At 28.2% G+C, this 21,956-nt stretch overlaps 1 protein-coding gene across 1 annotated transcript in view; it reads right to left on the bottom strand.

The window, feature by feature from the left end:
* Positions 1 to 5,325: 5,325 nt before the first annotated feature.
* Positions 5,326 to 21,956, bottom strand: part of LOC112598527 (acetylcholine receptor subunit beta-like 1) — a 70,710-nt gene continuing 54,079 nt past the window's right edge. The window contains exons 6-9 of the mRNA XM_025345027.1: positions 17,436 to 17,606; positions 14,083 to 14,434; positions 8,267 to 8,661; positions 5,326 to 5,630 (exon numbers count right to left, since the gene is read on the bottom strand). Of these exons, the coding sequence (XP_025200812.1) occupies positions 5,466 to 5,630; positions 8,267 to 8,661; positions 14,083 to 14,434; positions 17,436 to 17,606 (1,083 nt within the window). The 3' untranslated portion in view covers positions 5,326 to 5,465. The remainder of the gene's footprint in view (positions 5,631 to 8,266; positions 8,662 to 14,082; positions 14,435 to 17,435; positions 17,607 to 21,956) is intronic.

The following is a 21,956-nucleotide window of genomic DNA, read 5'->3' as shown; positions in this document are numbered from 1 at the left end:
AAGATTTATTTTTTCATGAAATTAATTACTAAGAATTTGTATTTTGAAATATTCAGTTACAGAAAAATATTTGTTTTGATTAAGATCATTGATATTTAGAATTAAAATTAAAATTAGTGATATTAAGACAAAAAAAAAAAAAAAAAAATTGTTAAAATTAAAATTTTTGTATTTATATACTAACAATTACCATTGATTAAATATACAGTATAAAATAAACATATTGTGTTATGTACGTCATTATTATTACTTAGTAAGTTTAAATAGCAATGCACTTATATGTCTATAATAAATTTCGTTTTCGTTTTTTAAATTTCAATGTAGACTAACTAAAAATATTTTTGTACAGTATATTTTTAGTTATATTCGTTGAATGTTTAATAAGGTTTACATTTTTGTTTATCTACCTAACACAAATTATAATGTTTGGCAATTGAAAATCAAATATTATTGCCCTTGAGCTTAGAAACAATTTTATTAATCTAGCCTATAAATATTATTTTTTTGATTGATAAAATTCATTTTTTTTATTCAAATATTTATGTTGTTTTTTAATATGCTGTGCTAATAATTTATTTAGTATACAATGTCACATTGTCACTCTTTCAAGAAGAATAAAGGAAGCGTGCCATCAACATCCTTTGAGCAAATAACTGTTCAAACTTTAGATGAATTCATGGTAATAATAATATTAGTATACATTTTTTTATTTTTCTTATTAGTATACTGTGTTGCAGGTACAAATTTAAAAAAATTTTAGTTAGCAGTGAACACAAATTTATCTTTTGGGCTCGACATGTAGAGAACACAAATCGCTTATAACTGTATCTACCTAGTAACTATTCGTACCTAGATCGGTTTCGGTTTGATCGTAATAAAGCAGATTATGTAATAGAAATTAGAAAATTGGGTTTGGAAAAAGTTCAAGTCAAATGATAAAAACAAAAATTAAATAAAAAACAGTGATTTGGGATGTGAGTGTGTGAAAGTAAAAAGGAAAATCAGAAATTTTTTTTAGATCAAAGTGGCTAAAAATGTCTTAAGAAAAATAAAAGCAAAAACAATTTGTTGAAATGAACCAAGAAATGCGTAGTAGTCATGATAATAATACATTTTTTAAGATAATAACGGTAGGTAGGTACCAAAAAGTAGGTATATTGTCACTTATTTTTTTTTGTTTTTTAGCTTTAGCGTATGAAACTTTAGTTTTCAAAATTACACATAAAGCTGCTTGTGAATCACATGCAATTATCATTGTAGTTAAGACAACAATATTTAATTTTTACATTAATCATTAGCACTCCTATTGTTTTTTTTTTTGATCAGGTGTGCTAAATTAGTTGTAACTTTTTTCACGTATACATGATGAATATTTTCCAAATCTACCTTGTGTAATAAATATTTATTTTTATTTTTACATAGGTATATAAAAAGCCGGCAAAATCAAGAGTCAAAATTATGTACAATTTATATAAAAAAATTGAAACTATCAAATTTTAATTTTTAGAAAACGTTGGCAACTAATGTTCTTATATTATTTTTATTTGACACTAAGTTCAACATTTTAGGATAACTTACAAATTTTGAAAGTGAACGAGCAAATTCTTGTAAGTAACTTGCAAAATATTAATGATAATTTTGAATCATCAAAGTGGGTGGTCAAATTCGTCGTACCTATATGTATATCGTTTATTATTAGTTTTTTTATATTATAAAAACCATTAAATAAAATTCGTTTGTTATTTAAAAATTCGAAGTAGATAATACATAAGATTTTGAATGGCTGAGCCGCTAATATTAACAGTGAATAAACTCAGTCAAAGTATAAAGTGTTTAATTTTTGCGGTCCTAGGTAAATGGTATAAAACAGCGGTTCTTAACCTTTTGTATAACACAGACCCCCGATGAAATATTTTTAGAAATCGCGGACCCCCTATCAATTTTTTTTCAAATACCTTTTTTTATAAAATATATCAAGTTATCATAATCAAAATTATAATAACTATTTTATATTGACCCGCCGTGACAGACAATATAAGATTATAATTTTATATGAAACAAAAATAACAATCCAAAAATATTGTAATAATGCACTCATGTCACGTATTAACTTATGTTAGGTGGTAAGGCTGCCGCGGACCCCCGACATGAGTATTGCGGACCCCCAGGGTCCGCGGACTATAGGTTAAGAACCGCTGATATAAAAAAATATTACATTTATAATTCCTACAATACGAAACAATAAAAATAATAAGATTTACTTTTATTAACCTTACTTGGGAGAGAAGACTAAATCGAATTAATACCTAATTATAAGACACAATATAATAGATTGTGTTGTAGCATTAGAGCATTATACTCTATTTATTCAAGTAAAAAAAAAAAAAAATGTATTAGGCATACCGAGTTGTTAAAGCTATTAGTATAGGTCTGCGAAAAGAGTTTTTTTTTTAATATTGATAACTATTAACCAGTACATGGAAATACATGTAATACATTTAATACATGGAATCAGATTATTTGCAAGTACCTACATATTATTATTTAAGTTTTATAGTAATGAATACAATTTATACGAATGCAAGTCAAATTCAATTTTAGTAATTTAATTATTCTACTGGTACTTCAACAAGGTTAAACTTCAAAGTTTGAATTACGGATCATTAAAGAACGATTACAGTGAAGTAGTTGATTCGGTGTTCAATAGCACCGTGTTTCCTGTTACTTGTTGTTAAGAATTATTTTTAGAACAAATGTTAAACTAAAAAGTCGGCTTAACAAAAAGTCTTGCCTCATAATTACTGTACAAATTAATATACGTAAGGAAAAATATAATACCAATACATTTTTATTATAAAATGTTTATAATTTAAGGAGTAGACGCCTTTTAATATTTCTTAACATGTCAATACTTCGTGTAGATGTTTACGGATTGTATGCTATGTGGGGCGTTCGGGCAATTTAAAAAATGTCCATTGACTTGCAGTTCTTCGCAGTCAAATCTTAGATTGTCCCAATCGATGCCCCATTTTATGAGGTTTGTCCTTGTGTATGGTTTGCCTATGTATTGTTAAACTATGGCCATGTTTTCATATATTTATTTATTTTAAAATAGGGAAGATAAAATAACCATGTACTTAAATTGTAATATAATTCAATGTATAATGAACAAAAAACACGCAGTGTTTCAAGCAATAAATTTGTTTAATTTATTTGGCTATAATTTATTTTAAAACGTTTACAAATTTATATTATATATATCTTAGTTATTTAATTTTTTATTCTGTTTCACAACACATTTTGTTCAGACATTATTTTTTTTTACTTGTAAAAATGCGAATAATGTAGCCTATCTATTTAAATTATACATATAAAAAAAAAATTGTTTCAAGTTTCAATTTGATAAATGTCGCTAAATATGAATTTTATTGCGCAGATACTAAATATTCATAATAATACCAGACTTTTTTTTAACAATTATATAATAATAATAATAATAATAATAATAATAATAATAATGATAATAATAAATAACAAATAAACGACTAGATCGAAATAAACAAAAAAAAAAAAACATCATATTTTTATAATTCGTTATTTTCAGTTTTGTTGCATTATTTGACTTACGAACAAAGTAAATGTAAAATAAATTAACGAAAAATAAGCCAAAACATTATCCAACATCTTAAAAGATCTTAGATACAATTAATAAGAACAATATTGTTTCTTAAATTGTTCGATTCGTTTCAAACATTGCGCAATGGCATATAACAAACTGTTTTAATTTTTAACATTTGTTATTTTTTAAACACTAGCCAACACAAACAGAAATTACATAAACATTTTACAATTGGATGAGATTGTCTGAATTTCTTAATTTTTTTTTTTTTGTAATTAAATTATTATTGTGTACACGGATGATTGTAACAGCTGTGTTGTATATCTTCCATGACTTAACTATATTTATTATTTTTATACAATACTTAAAAAAAATTCCCTTTTCAAGGGTTGTAACATTATTATAATATTAAAACGCAGTAACAAAATTGTACGTACACCAAAATTTTGCAACACACACTACACAAAAAACAAAAATAAAAACAAATAAATTTGTTTTTTTTTTAATAAAACAATAAAATAAACTAAATTCTAGTATACAACTAACGTGAGCCGTATGCCGTTAGTGCACACTATAATAATAATAATAATAATAATAATAATAATAATAACAATAAATGATTAGATATTAGTATTTAATATAAATTTGATTATAACATAGGTTATGCTAGAAAGTTGCAAACGGTTTCTAACGATTAATTTGTATATACGACCATTTTGAAACCAGCGTTGGATTTAACCTATGGACAGTAATATTAGCCCGGTTAGCTCCACCACTCAGGACAATTGTTGGGCACATTCATTCACGTATAATATTCTCATCATTATAATATAATAGTAGACCGCGCAAAGTTATTCTTATATAATTTTCATAATTTGAGTGTTCTAGACAAACCGGGCACGGAATGACTTCTACTAAATTGAGAAATAAAAAAACTAAAAAAATATAACAATAATAGTTATGTACACCAAACGTTGGTTCAAAATTTGACGAATATGTCCCGGACGTCATCGTCTATATAGTACAGCATAAGCGAAATATATTTGAGCGAAGATTTTAATATATTTAGATGAGGAAATATTCATGAAAAACAAATTAAACTTTAATTATAATTACAAACAAACATTGCGGTAATAATAATATGTTTCGGCTTTTCTTTTTAATTATTGTCGTTAGAAAAACCTATAAAATAATAACTTCGGGTCATTTAATTTGTTTACATATTATACGCGACGAGTTTGAGCAAAAAAAATTCAGTTTATCTTCTGTCACGTCAACGTTTTTGGCACATTGGAGTTACACAGGGTGAGCGGTTCACAGCATACCGGTGCGTTAATGGAAGGGACGCAGCGGAAATACAAGAAATTCTAAAGGACAAAACAAATTTGGTTCAGATCTGTGATAAATCATCCCCCTGTGTGTAGTGCTTGGAAAATGAACGATTTGAGCACATTCAAAACCCCTTAGGATATTTTTGCAATACAAACAGTATACGTACGGACGTTCGAGACATTTTCGCGAGCTGTTCATTCCAACTTTAACACTAATCTAAAAATATTAGTAATATTATTTGTTTTTTTCTTAAACATCATTAATTATTTTACACAATAGTAATAAATAACATTTCTTTTTTTTTTTTTTTTGGCACTTAAACTAACTAAGTTGTATTTTTATATTAATAATAACAACACGGTGGTTATACAGTACTGTTTTTTTTTTGTTCATTAATTTTGTAAATAATAGAATTATTATTTTAATTATTATTATTATTTTAAATAACTCCTCTGAAGCAAATTAGTTCTAACTTGAGCATTTTCATCTATAAATCTTTTTATTTCTTATATGTTTATTTTCCGCCGTAGATTTCGATGATTTTGTCCTGGTCGACAGTCTCGAATATGTGAGGTGCATCCATCAGTATTCCAAGGGTGCCGGCGGTGGTGACAAAGAAGAACAGATACAACTGCAGTCGATCAATAACCATCGCCACGTACTTCCAGTCTTCTCTTATCTGCAATCAAAATAAGTGGAGGTAGTGGTATGGAGAGACCCCACTCCCACCACCGCGTGAGTGAGTAATTTATAGTAATCATTGATATAATGATCACTCAGTTATTTGAGTGTTGTACTCAATACATAGATGTCAAATAACGAGCACTTGTTTCATAAGCGTGTTGATTTTAAACATGGAAATTTATCGGACGATTAATAAAACCTTTAAAACTATAAAATTGAATAATGATAAATTATCTTATTTTATGATTCACTTCTGTGAATAAGATTATCTTGTTTTTTTTTTTTTTTTTTATTGCAAATGAGTAAATGGATACTGAATAAAATTCAGTATGGAGTGATAAATGTTTTATTAATATTTTTGATAGTTTCAAGAAAGATTTTAAAGATTTGTTTTAAATAGTTTATTTTTAATCGTAAAAATATTTATTTTATGATTCTACGACGGTTCTAGATTTCTGGTATTAATTAATACAGTTAATAATTCATGTTATATTTTACCTTATAAAATTAATATTTTCTAACAATCGTTTACTGAAATACCATATTTTTAATAAATACTATATTTTTTTAATTTAAATATGTCTGGGTTTAATGAAATAGGTGACATGGTGTCACAATGTTACACATTGACTATGCTATCAATTCATTTTGATTTTATGTTAATATACAAACATTACAAACCGTATACTTTATTTCAAAAAAAGTAGTACGATAATAATATTTAAATTCTTTTATTATTCAATTTAAATTTACAAACAATACTTATTGTATTTTCAAGTAGACCAGAGAAATATAATTTTAATATACTTATATATTGTATTGAATGTTTCAAATTATTAAAATATTTGTGTTTAAGTTATTGTATGTAATATTTTTTTTCACTTTATTTTAAAACATACAATCTATAATTTAAGTTTACAATAAGCATGTATGTGGATATACATTAATTGGCATGCGACGCGCGAAAAAAGAAGCCACCCATTAGCGACACTTTATATATGTAATATAATAAAAAATAATATATATTCTGATGATCTGATGTTAATATGCTTTTATATCTGTAGTAAAAAAAAAAATTATTTAGTAATTTTTTTATATTTTTAAAATATTCATTGACAATAGTTTTGTGTTAGTGGTAGATAAAAATGTATGAGATTCAATAAAGAAAATAACCTTTTACGAAGTAAGTTTAAAAGGGTGGGAGAAAAAACAGTAAACTGTTATAATAAAATGTTCTTTGCAAATCATAAATTTTTTCTATTCGTAAATTAAAATGGATCTAAGTAAGGAAAAATTGAGAATAAAAGTAAATGTTAATACAAAAATATATCATTGTTGAAAAATTTCCAGAACTTATATTTTCTTTTTGATTTTGAGTGGTGTGAGGGAGATATTGGTTTTACAATGAATTATTTTTTCTTTTGGATTATATTTTCGTGCAGTAAAAAGTCACCAAAAGTTTCATGCAATAGTGTAATAATTCAATTTAGATTGGCAATAGAACACAGATTGTGCTTTAATACTTTAGTTATTGAGTTTCTTAGTAGTTTTTCGTAAATATTGAAAAAATAATAAACAAAAAGCAGTTAGGAAGTTTAAACAAGTAAATATAGTTTTTAAAAATAGACTATTTTTAGAAACCATGTTTTTTGTTTTTAATGGAAAAACATCAATGCACTGAGGTAATCAAAGCGAGACGATTGTCTATTATATTATGTAAGAATTTTTGAACAGATACCTTTATCAAAATTTCATGCCATTATTGATTAATGATTATATACTAAATATTTATAGATAGTATAAATTAAATGTTATGAGTTATTTAAATAATTATTCATAGTTGAATTAATAATATTTTTAGTTAGAAAAAAAAGTATAAAATAATATACAATTAAATACTCGTATAGTTCCACCGCACATCATAACCTGTCTAAATTTAAAGCATTAGGTACACAGTAAAAAAGAAAATTGTCAGCCTTAGTGTTGTTATTATTTGGCGAACGTAAGGTAATGTTTTCAGAAAATAAATCGCTGTAAGCGGTAAGCCTACGTACGTCTATCGAATCCCGTAGACGTATATTATATGCTCTTTACAATAGTTTTCAGACATCACATTTCGAGTGGAATAAAAATGGAGCGCGCGTGATTGCAATATTTTCAAACACTCACAGGTCGCTATAAATCACGTGGATAGCATGATTCTTATATCACGAAAGTCATTTTCTCAGTTTGAAAATGTATGAGTATTTTTGAAATATTTTTTTCACTTAATTTTAAAATCATAACAGAAAAACATTTACAATCAGCAATACATGATATTATCATACGTCTAATGTTATATATTTCGGTGAGAAGAACATTTTTTTCCGAGCATTTCTTGTAATTTTGTAAGCAAACATAAACATCGAATAAGGGCGTGACACGTAAACGTCTTGAAAAACAATCGAATGGCTACACAAGAATACGCGCTCTAAAGAGGCAGACGGGTAGTACAATGTAATATGGTGTGACCATTTACACGGTCAAACGAGGTCGTGAGTGCGCACCTCTATTGGTTTGGTATAATTTGCACATTAATATGGCATTAAATCGTCCTTGGCCATTTCGCGATTAAAGCGGTCAATAAATCACCTGTATGTATTGATCCTCGTTCCTCAAGTGTTCGGCGATGAACTCCACTGCTTCGGTGGCCTTGGACGCCTCCGGCGACAGGATTAGCGAGTCAGAGCTCTCGCTTTCCCTCCGCTCTGCGCTTGCCTTACGGTTGATCTTGCAGTTTGGATGATGTAGGTCGGCTAGCTCCATTGCCTCCATCTTGTGTTTGGACGGCGTCGCGGAACTCGGTGGCGCGGGCGCGGGCAGGTCCGACGGCGACGTGTGGTGTGGATGTGGCGGACCACTCATGCCCGGCATTTCCATCATCCACCTTAGTCGCGTTTTCTTCGGCCGTTTCATGAACATGCACGCCGGTAGATAGTATAGGAACACAGTCCTAATCCAAGGTGGCATGCGGTGGGTACGAGGCCCTGTGAACAGACCGATTCGCATTGCATACAGCTTAGAGTGGTCGCCTGGTCGACCGACTCGACTGTGCATCTCTAATTTTATTTAAAAACGAGTTGCGATCCAGAAGATTTTAAATGATTAGTCAGGCGTTCAAATGCCGAATTAATATTATAAAATATTATGATACTTAAAGATATAATGTTTTTAGTGATGTCATTTGTGGGACGCAAGTGTGAGTTAACTTGCAATTTCATTAGAATTTTTTTTTCTCAATACGCCTGTATCGATCAATCATACCCATTATTTTACGACCTATGATATATGGGTCTGGTTTTGCTTATAGTTATCATAGACTTATATCCTCCGAAATCGCGTGAAATGACATCACTTATACAGTCATGGACGTGTAATACGGTGGTTTAATTTCAACTGGAATCATCTTCAGAATCAACTAAAACAACGTATTACATTTCCATGCTGTAACTAAATTATAAATTCGTCTTTTTTAAACGTTCTGTTATGGATTTAAATAACTTATGAACTAATATTCGCAAAGTACATTATATTTTTATATTAAATACATGAAATATATCTTATAATTATCACATATGTAAGATAAAATAATTTATATAATAAATAAATACTTAATGATTAACATGCAAATACGTATTTAAGCGTCATGGAATAGATTAAAACTTAATTTACCGTTGCTTCAACTACAATACTGCACACAAAAACACACAGACTCACACGCATACAATTCATTTTATTAAGTTCATTAAATTTAGTTACCTAATAAAGTAAGTAGCAAATATTTTATATAAATATGGTCATCGAATCTATGCATATTTTGCATACGAGAATAATATTATTTAAAATTTTTTTTTATAGAAATTGTTGATTACCAATCAGTAAATATTTATATAAATTAATGTTAAATCCATACAATAAATATTCTAAAAAAAATATTGTTACAAATGTCATCAAAATTAATTTAATTTAATTTTTAAATAATTGTAATCAATTTGAATATAGCCAGGTTTTCCAACATTTTAAAATACCAGTAATTATTTTCCATCAAAACGGATTATAATTTAAAAACTAATAATCAGTTTATATGTTATAGAAACTACAAACAGATTAATTAGCATATAGCTGATAGTCTGGACTTATGTAAATACGTGATTATAAGAAATTACTTATTTATTTTTTTAATTTGATAGGAATAAGTTACATTTTTGCCCGACAAATAATTAATGAAGAAAACATGTTTAATATTTATAATTTATAGTTTCACTTTATTTGGTTATAATAAAAACCTAATTTATTTATTTTTTTTAATTTTTGTATCAAATAATTTCTATTACTTTTCACTTAAATAAAAAAAATATTGTATTAAGGATATATTATGTTTAAAAAAAAAACTATTTAAGTAGTATCCAAATATTAATTAAATAATAAAAAGTAATTAATTATATTTATATTTAATTAATCGTATTACGAATACACTAGAAGTATTTAATCTAATCTATAAATTGGTTCTTGTTTTTAACGTTTCGATACTTAAAATGATTTGTTTTTTTTTTTAATGATATTTCAGATTAAATATTCAAGTATATAATATACGTTGTTATTTTATTCATTGTTTCTATGGAAACTAAAAGTTCAATCGTTTTTAGTCATTTTTCAATTTGTAAAATTCATTTTCTTAAGCATACCATGTTTTGTACTCATTTTTGATATATGATGATAGACTTCAAAGGAAATAGGATTAATATTTGCGCATATTATTTTTATGTGTTAATGGAATTTGAATTGCTGAATTTTAATAATTTGTATTATATTCTCTTGGGGAGATTATTTCTTGTATAGACATATACAATGTCAATGTGAATGTAAAATTGTAATATGTTGTTAAAATAGATTAGTTTATTAATATTTCAAGGATCCGACGTTTAAAGCACTGTGAAGCTCGTAGCATAGCTACTCGAAAACAAAAATATTACGAAAAATGACGGAAAATCTGGGAATTTTGTCATAGCTTTGTTCAATAGACAAAATAGGAACAACAAGAATCATATACTCCTTTAAATTATGTTGGAGTTATATTTATTCGATACAAATTTGTCGTTTAGTAAAATAATTGTTATAAAAATGTTAATAATATTAATAGTGTTATGCATTTTCTTTAACGATCACACGGCATTTTGGTTAGGTATTTTGGGTATATCACTGTCGTATGATCACTGATCCTTTTTCTCTGAAGTAACTTTTAAATATTATGCTTTATTAAAACTTTAAACACATTAAAGAATGATAACTAAAAATAAATTAAAACATTTTTAAATACTTTCATTTTATAAACTAAACAATTAATGTAAGGTATTCTATATATACATTTCTTCAAAAAGTCCTTCTTAAACTTTTGATTGCCTATATTATTATTTATTATTTTATACTTCATAAAATCAAATATAATTATATTATATGACAAATGTTTATTAACTAGTGAAAATTTAATCAACGTTTTAATAGTTAGAGTTTTAAATAATAATTCAATTTATATTTTTGTTTATCATTTGGAAGAGAGAATTTAAATTGGATAAATATTATTATTCCTTTCTTTTACTTATAGAGGTTCAATGCATAAGAAAACATGAAATATTAGATTTTAATTGTATTGAAAAAAAGGATTATTTATCAAAAAATACGTTTGTCTTCTAGGTTTCAGAACTTTTATGTTGAAAACAGAGGGTGAATACGGGTTACTATACGACCGTGCGTATTATTATTTACAATAAAAGTTTATTATATTAGACAAACAATACTATCATTTTATCTGTTACTTAAAATAAAGGTTTTTAAAATAAAATCATATTTCATAACATTTAGCTGAACTCAATTTGAGATACTGGAGTATAGATAATACGAGCAACAATAAGGCAAAACTATATTCAGATCTCATATAAATTCGTCATGTATACAAATAATATTTCATAAATAAGTTAAAAAGTTAAAGCACAACATAATTAACATTTTGTTTTAAAGTTATATACGAATAATTTTAAAATGGAGTTTTAGTTTATCGTATTAGGTATATCGCGAGAGAAGCAAATTATGTTCATTTTTCTCAAAGCTGTATCGACATATTGTACCTATTTGAAATATTATTCGCAATAAGCACAGAAATAATAACAATCATTGTAAATGTCCGTTATAAATCTTTAAAAGCTGTCAAATAAAATATAATATTTATTAAAAAAAAAAAAAAAAAAACCATTATTTTAAATATAAGGTATATATAGTGTCCGCGTTTTGTATTTCTCATATTATTATTGCCTAGCTATTACTTTCACAAAAACACCCCGTTATATCTGCGTGTACAAGTGCTTAAGTGTATATATATATCATATCATATTGTATACATATAATATCGAATGTTTGACGTGTATTACACGAACCGTTGACCAATTATTGATTGCTGGTTCGCGGTATAAATTTCATTTCGGGCGAGCACGCGTGCAGTGCGGATGATGTCGGTCCGGGCTGAGTGAGCGGTGAAGGAAAAAAAAAACCATAATTCATGATTTAAAACTCTGACGGGCGATGTAGAGGAGGGGGGGAAAGGCTGAGCTGCCGTGGATAACGCGTACGTCGAGCCCTTCTCCTATTATTGTCATTATTGCACCCGTTTATACGTCGTAAGCATAAAGGGAAACATCATATATATTAATATTATTATTATTGTACGACGACGAGACATGGTGGCAATCTCGTGACATCCGTGGAATTTTCGTAAAAACGACCGACGGAAGAAATGCTAAAAACAAGTGCGTCTGGCGCACGGAACGGCGCTAGTCCTAGATCGTTCGGGGGAGGTGTTAAGGGGGGTTGAGGGGGGGTGGTTCAGTGTTAGGTATGTCTTCGCGACGTGGCGCGGCATCGGCGATTGCGGTAGAAGTCGGTCGTGGCGGTTACGCGGTAAGGGCGTTGGTAAGCGCATATACACACAGCATCTGCCACACGCGCACAAACACACTCGCGTGAGCTCGCACATTTCGGTGGCGGAAAAGCGGCGGCGGCAGCATCCCCAAATGCCCGGAATTATTGGCCTGACGTACACGCGCGCGCACACACACATACACACACACGCACCACGCACACATATACTTTTGTGGCAAAGCCCTTTGATCGCCGGTCCCGAGTCCTCGGTTAAGGCTCACAAAGCGTAATATGGTATTTTTTTATTTTTTTTTTATTATCATATTATTATTATTTATCTATCTATATATATTCACACACATACATACGGATAATGATACTGGCAAATTATAACGTTTTTGTGTGTCATACGGTCGGTTATATTATGGCTTTATGGCTATTGTTTTTGGAAAAGGGTATAGTTTTGGCACTGTTCAGATAACATTACTGTACACGGCGTACTGTTTTAAAATGATATACACACGGACACACGTGCGCAGTGTCCATTCACGTTGGTTTAATGGGTTTTCGTCCCCTCGCCACCGTCTTCACCGTCGCGCCTGCACCCCGATTTAGGCGTTTTGGTACGCGCGATGCAGTCCGAAGTGACCCGGGTTACAGTCGTTATATTTACTTGTACAACGAAATATCGTACCATCACGATACCTCCATGCATAGGTTGCCTCGGTAAGAACGCTACAACGACAACGACAACGACAACAACAGCAACAACAGCAACTGCTAAAGTAACACACACACAGACACACACACACATGCGAGCGCACATGTAATATTTAAGCTGCGTTACGTTACAGCGAAACCTCAGTTTACGGACACCCCTTAATAGCGAACATATTTTAATTCCCCTATGGCGTCCGCCGTAGAGTGGTTTCACTGCAATATTAATACGCTCCAAGTCCACTGCTGCAGGTATGTATTATTATTTAAATGTAAGCGGTGTACTACGGGATTCGGGGCCACGTTTAAGTTTTAATGATGGCGCTTAATCTTTTTGTCTGTTCGTTTTTTTCTCGTCGATATTTTACAATATCGTTGTATCAGGTAAAATAGGTATACATACTGACGAGTGTATCAGTAACTCGGATTTCAAGGGAAATACAAATTAATAACTCGGCCGGGTTATTTTTTTAAAACGCCCCAACAATTAATTTTCTGTGTATCGAGGTTTTTTGATCGATCGATATTCCACTGTATAGAATGGTTTAATAATACATTGTTTTAACGGCACAGCGGCGTATCGGTGATACTCCAACGCCGCAGATTTTTTAATTTACCTAAAAATGATTGTTAAATACTATTAGAGAAAATGGTTTTTCGAAATATTTTTCATCCGTGGCAGTTAAACTCTATTCCTCCCTTTTTTTTTTTTAACGTGGCACCGAGAATGGTATGTGACTGTCCAAGTGTCACACCAATAGTTCGTAAACTGGAATACTAACCTCGGAAATTCCAGTTGATTATGATGACAGTGACCAATATGCTGACTGTGTTCATGATAAACGTGAATAGCAAGTATTTGGCGATGAGCGGCAGTACTAGAGAAGTGGGTGGCAGTATTTTGGAGACGAGCAGTAGGAAGACGACTAGTGACAGTAAGATGCTGATGCCCAGCGTGACTTTTTCACCGGCTTCGGCTGGTAAGTAGAATACTAGCACACACAGGAAAGATATGAGGACCGTGGGCAGTATTAAGTTCACCGTGTAGAACAGAGTTTTCCTTCGAATCACTATGTAGAACGTAATGTCCGTCTGGGTAGGTGACTCCTGGTATACGTTCAGATACGCAGGTACCTTTGAACAGCGATAAGATAAAATTAAAGAAAATTAGCTTACAAGTTTATTTTTTTTATACATGTAACGTGTATTGGTACATTCTGTACCACATGATAGGTACTTACATTGTTTATGTATAAGTAGGGTAAGTAGGATCATTATACACTCATTATTATGAAACATATAAATGTTTAAAAAAAAATACTTTTCTTACTATATTTTATCGTTATAAAATGATAAATCTTGTAATTTTTCATAAGACAGCATATTTGTACATTTTTAATTCCATATTCTTAAGCAGAATAATTTTCTGTGAATCTTGTTATATAAAAATCAAATTTCAACAAGTTGTTAATTTTATTAAATTTATGTAAAAACAAATATTCTTTAAAAAATTGATACTTTTTAAATAATTTATGTTTACTGTTTGTTAAAATAATTATTGAATATACATATAAATATGAATGGCGTGTTCAATATTCTTGCGTCAAAAACTTGATATATATTTTTTGCGCAGTCATCGATAATTTTTCAAAAACTTTTTTTAAGAAGAATCTTGTAATATATTTTATTTAATGATTAAAATATATAATAATATTCGGAAACTTTGAATGCAAAATGTTTATGTATATATTACTATGAGAAGTGAAATTCTGGGAAGGTTTGCTTTTTATTAATTTAAATAATATTCAGAAGTTTAATTCTTTTCATTATTTTTCTGAAGTTACAAAAAACTTAATTATTGCACTAGAAATTAGTCTCTTATGTATTTAGTTACTTATGATGTCATTCATTAAAACAAAAAAAAAAAGTTATATGAGTTATTACGAATAAATAGTAAAAATATAAGCTTGATATTATTTTTATATTTTTAGTTAAAAAATATAATAAATATTCAATTTATGTTCATCATTATTGGTTTTAATGTTGACTAATATAAAGTAATAATTTATAAGTAGTTCATAATTACGGTAAAATTAGAGCATACATTACTTGTATTAAAAAATAAAATAATAAAACTGAAATTTTAAATTAATATCAATTTTATTAATTTTTTTTAAATTTAATTTCTGCTACATAATTATTAATACTATTTATACTTAGTTAGCTATATTGTATAGTAAAAATTAAGTAAGTGCAAAAATGTATTTTATTTAACTAAAATATTAATTTATCATATTTTTATACAGTTATAATAAGCAAAATAGTGGGTTTACCTTAATTTATGCAGCTATGTTAAAATATAAAGTAAATTTAGATTGGTTCCTTCCTAATTTTTATAATGGTTTGTATATTGAATTTAGATTAAATTTTTTCTACGTGCATAAAATATTTAACAACGTACAATAAAATAATGTCTAGGATAATCCATGAAAACAGTTTTTAGTACCTATTTATGTCCTATATTTAAGAATTTGTAATATTTTTTGTTTTCGATTATTCTTTTATAAATCATGTGTTCTTAAGAAGCCATATTTTACTATCTACAATAAAATAAAATATAGTGGTTTACTGGTGCCGTTTTATTGTAAATTGAATTAATATTATTCCAGTGAGATCAAATAGAAATACCAAGAGAATTCTAAGATCCAACACGAAAACTGTAATAATATTAGGCACATCATAAATCCATATCATTTTTATAAGTGTTTCTATAAAATTTGATTATAATTTATTTCAATAATATTAAAAGTGTGGTTTAATTTTGCCTTAATAATAAAATTATAAATAGTTTATTTTGCATAGTAATACATTAATTTTTAAGATGCATAATTTCATAGCTCCATAGGTAACCATTTACTATATACCTAGTAAAATATTAGAAAGTATAAATTAATTATTTTGACTAAATATTTATTTATTTTAAATAATCCAAAGTTGTATTAGCGTTATAAATATGACGAAAGTTATACCAATATTAAAGATATATAATATGCATACTTTTACTGCGTATTCCCTTATGAAATATAAAGTTTATTTTAATATTTAAAAAAATACATTCAAGTATTAATGATATAATTTTTAGTTACATTAATTAAAATAATAATACCAATATTCTAATAATTTCAATATTATTTAAAATGTAATTTGATGAATAATATAATAACTTATAAAATATTGAAATATTGTAAAAACCCACGAGTTAATGTAAATAATTTTTTAGGTACCTATAGGTTTAATAATAAGTTAATAATATTTATTCTAACATTTAAGTTACTCGTAGTATCAAAAAATTAGAACTATTTAATGTAGTTTTTTCATGTTATTTATTTGTTAGATAAAGTAACATATGCATGTGTGACATCCTTTTAACATTTTTGAAAATATTATTTTTTTTTTACATGATTTGAAGTCATTATAAGATTATATTTTTGTTAAAAATATAATTTTATATTTTGTATCATAATAAATTTTTATGTTTTACTTTTCCAATGACAAAATAAATTATTAATTTTATATTTTAAAGTAATATTATTTCTAAGTATTTTAATGTATGAAAATGTAATTCCAAATGAGTAAATAGTTAATTAGTTATAAGTGTTTATTGTTTTAACAATCTAAGTAGTGATTTAAATTTTTACGAGGTGCATTTAAAATACTTTACCCATCTAAATTTTAAACATTTAAAACTTATGAGTTATATCTAATATTGTTTATTTCGAAAAATACTAGCTATTTCGAATTAAGTTCTTGTAATTGAAATATACAGAATTTTTTTTAATCAAAAATTTAAACATTAAATAGAACATTTTTTTCTTATATTATAAATGTATAATATCGTTCAAAGAAATAAAAACATGATAACAAATAGGAAAAATATATTTTTTTTCTTCAAAAATTTGATTTTGTGTTGAGTTAAAATTATTAATTAAAAATATTTTTATTAATGTTTATAGTTTTCTAAATAATAACTGTATTACACTAAACAAAATTACCTTATATAGTTTTATAAAATTGTTTTCTCTAGATTTGCATTCATAATAATTTTAATTGATATAACTATTACATCTGTCCATACCTCTATAATATCCCAAGTTCCGGATTTCCAGTAGTCAGACAGGTCGACATACTGTTTGTTACTGTATAACGCTAACGATACTTGATCGCCATTAAATGTCCAAGAGCCGAATTTCATAATGCAAGTTTGTTGATCAAAAGGAAAATATGTTACGTCTATAGTGCAGGAGCTCTGTGAATCATAAAAAAACATAATGTATTTAATTTAAGATAATAAAAATATATTCTTAATACATATAGATATAATAAGGACACAGAACAAATATAATACATATTCAATTTATAAATTATTTTTTTATACAAACATGTAATAATAATTTCACTAACGCGGAAAAAATGAAAATTCCTTAGGTTTAATTCAAAATTAGGTGTATTATAATACGTGTTTATAATAACATTTTTTACTCTATTATATTCGTTTACAAACTTAATATTGAACATGTTAATGCTATTATATTTTGTATATGTTTGTGATATTGAATCTTCTCTTAGGTTTTTAAGCAAAAAAGAATTCGTACATGTTTAACATTTATTTATGTATTTATTAATTCAATTGAAATAAATGTTATTAGGTAGTATTGAAAACTTTTTTTTTTTTTTTTAAACACGATAATATCGTTTTAGTATAGCCTGTATAGGAGTATAATATATGACTACATCTTGTTATTTTGTAGCTTCATCGAATACTAAAATAATATTTTACACAGTAAATATTAATATTTATTGAGATATTATTCTGATTTAATATTTTTTTAAACATGTTATACCATGCCATATCCAATATAATACATATTTATAGTTGTAATTACATTGACTTTATTCGTGAAATGCTATAACGATGTTTTGTACAAATATAAGCAGTATATTAGATTCATGAGTTATGTCTAATGACCGAGTAAAGGTATTTTCCAAAATTATACAACTTTTTAAATCTTTATAAAAGCATAAAACTATACTTTAAATTTATAACACCCCTGAATATCGAATAAATGCTTTAAATTGTAATACAATACAATCCCAGTAGTTTGATTTGTTCCTACTTTTCAATGTTTTTGTCTACTTATTTTCATTCAGCTTTTTTTTTTTTTATACAATTCAATTATACATCAATACACGAGATTATATAATTGGTATTTAATTATTTAAGTACTGAATTATTAAATTATAAGATTAATTATTCTGTATTCATGTATTAGATTTTGAACAAATCTAAAATATATTGAAAATAAATAGTTGTATAAATTTTATTGAATTATACAATAGTTATCTTTTTTGTCAAGTAATTATTTTTTTTCCTGGTAGTCCTCAAGATATTATAGAAATAATTAAAAAAAAAAGAAAGTTAAATATAAACTGTAATCTAAGATTTTAATAAATATTTTAAGTTTTTATTAGATTAAATTGTATTTTTATTTAAAATTAAATGAGTTTATTTTAAACTGATATTTCTACTCATATTTGTTAAAAATTCTAAAAAAAAAAATGATCGATACGGTTAACTCATTCTTATTTCCTAATATCATTATTTTTTAAAATCTGACACCAAGATTCATAAAAAGAAGGATTATGTTAAGAAAGAGTTACTCGTGTATTATGATTTTCATCTCGTATCAATACATTGATTTTAGTATATTTGACATGTGTCAAATTTTTGTAATCTATGTTTAATAAATAAATTATATTGCCTGCTAAGATGTTGTAATAAAATATAAATTTGTATAATAGTTATTATTTTTTATAACCTTTGCTTAACACGTGTTTGTAAATAAAAATATAAAAATATTTAATAGCAACAACTAACAATATTAAATATCTGAGTAATACACATTATTTTTTTCGTTTTTTCATAAAATGTATCAAAGACATCATAAAATACGTACAAATAAAGAGTAGATTCGTTTTATCCTCATTTTTTGTATGCCAATAATATTGTGTTGTTTTTTTTTTTTTTTGTGTGTTTCATTTGCATTGATATGAATACATAAATAAACGAGAAGTATAAAATTGCGTCTTAACTTTATACTATTGGACGACGGCGGAAAAAATTACTAACGATAGGTACTGTTTCGAAGTATCTACAACCGTACAATTGTCTCATATTTTTTTAGCGCTGTGTATGTGCGTGTGTGGTCGCTTCTCAGTATTAGTTTTATTTTCATACAGAAACGATACTTGTGATTCAAAAAGCGTCTTAAATTATATCGGTGGTGGAAATCGCCCGGAGGGGATGATGAGAACAGTGATGTGCAGCGTATTTGCTTTTCTCTCCTTCACTCTCTCTTTCTCTTTCACTAGTCTTTATCGCCCATTATTATTGTGATCGCACCTGCAACTGACCGAATGCGTACCGGTGGCATGTGAACAAATGTACTAGTGTGTAAGTATAAAGTGTACACATACGTCACACACACACACACACACACACGCATGACGTGTAAGTGAGGTAGGTATAGTGTGTTATTGATCAAAGGTCAAACAGACACTGACGGGACGGATGGACGGTAGTTGAAAGGCTGAAAAATCGTTTTTATATATAATACCACCTCTGGTATAGTAGAATCCACGGTGAGGCGGCGCGCGCTCGGGACTGTGGAGCGTATACAGAGCGCGATGGTCGGAAGGCGTGGGACGATGCGCGCGCGCGCCACTCCCGTCCATCCGGCCGTTCGCCCACCCGCCCACGCTGCAGCGTCAGCGGCCCCGCGCGGGCATTTGTCTCCGGGCGGCATTTATCTCGGCAGCCGTTTAACTCCTCCAGCGGCGGCTGCTGTTTCGTAGTTATTATTAAATTGTGAAAAACCCACAGACGTTTCAGAGAAATTCGCCGAAAAATTGCCGACGCTTTCCGACAGCTGCGTGCGCGTATTATTAATGACACTCTTCCGTCGCCCTTTTGATTGCGACGTGTTTCTGACCGCCATCCCTTGCCCATCAATCGCTCACACCACATTAATTTCCTCACACTATCATCACTATTCGGCCCGACCAACAGTGCCAACAGTGGCATTTCTTTTACTACGCAGTCACATTATTGTTTCTCGTTGCCAGCGCACGTTATCACAATTTACGACATTGCCGATCGACATTATTGCAGTCAAATTTTTTATTGTTTTTAAAACGATAAATAAACAATAATACATGTATATGGGGTAATTATAATGGTAAGGTTTAGGTAGGGACCTATATAATGATACTCATGACTTTTCCGATTACAAAGAGCCTCGCAGAACATCCGCCGACTAATACTCGGGCGGATATTCCTTTTACTAAATAGCGAAGGACATAATTTGCTGGTTGCAAAGAACAGAATAAAAGGATACGCGAATCACAAGGGAGAGTTGATCTCCGGATTCTCACTTGTGGGTGTTTGGAAAATGATCTGTTCTTGGATAATTAAAAAATGGAGTCATGTAGTCGATAGTTTCACATCAGGAATGGAACAAGAAAAGTTAACATGAGATTCTGGGATGGCAGGTTAGCATTATAAGCTCACCTTCTGATGTGGTGTGCAGGACTTATAAATTATAAATTGTATTTTTAATTAAAATAAACGATGGTGACTAGCAGAATATAAATCATTAGGTTTAACTACAGTCTCTCTTTAGTCATCGTTTCAAAATAAAACGATATACCTTAGCCAGAAAATGAGAAACAGATAAAATGATGATACCCTGTATGGTATTAGTAGCAGTAAATCTGGTTCACACAACACCACATCGTGTAGAGTTTATCATTTAACGTGGTTCGTCATCACATATTTAGGTTTTTATTATTAATTTCTAGAATTCAGAATTTGTAACAGCGTTTGAAAACTTGTGAAGTTCTTTCAAATATGAGATTGCCATATTGAAATCTTTTATCCAGTTTCATCACAGGTTTGTATATTTCAAGGTTGCCATTATCGTTAAAAAAAATCTTCTAGGTAATTGTTATGAAATGAGGCACTCTTCGTTTAATAAATTTGAAGCATTTTCTAGAGCGCAATATTTATCTTTATAGGTACTGAAAAAAAATACTGGCTTTACGGAATCGATTTTTCACACATTCTGGTTTTAAGCTATTGCAAGCCAAAGCTATCCAGTTGACTGCACCTAAGACACTTATATCGTATTAGCTGTCAAGTGATCTTTTACTCTCCTTAAATATACGACTTATTTTTCAATACTAGTAACGCTATAACCAAAATAGATACTTTTAGAAAAAAGACCAATCATATCTTTGTCTTAAATATTGTCCTAAATTTTAAGTAATACAAATTAAAATTATTCATTTTCATTCCTTTGAAATTTTCTGATTAGCACCATTCGTCTTGCTTTTGACTTGTTTTTAAATAATGTCATTATTTTTTTAAATTCCTTTAAACAACCACTAGAAACTTTTAAAATATTTATTCTCATTTTACAGCTTACTTTATAGTTTCTGTTTGTAAAATTATACTGAAAATAGATAGAATTTTTCAGATCAATATGTTCGAATTTCGGGAGTTTTTACCTTTTTCCTAGTTTTACTCTTATTTATCCAC

This window comes from Melanaphis sacchari, unplaced genomic scaffold (genome assembly GCF_002803265.2).
Source record: "Melanaphis sacchari strain LSU unplaced genomic scaffold, SCAv2.0 Contig48_pilon_pilon, whole genome shotgun sequence".
In the NCBI taxonomy this organism is placed as follows: Eukaryota; Metazoa; Arthropoda; class Insecta; order Hemiptera; family Aphididae; genus Melanaphis; species Melanaphis sacchari.
This window is presented reverse-complemented; position numbering and strand designations above follow the sequence as displayed.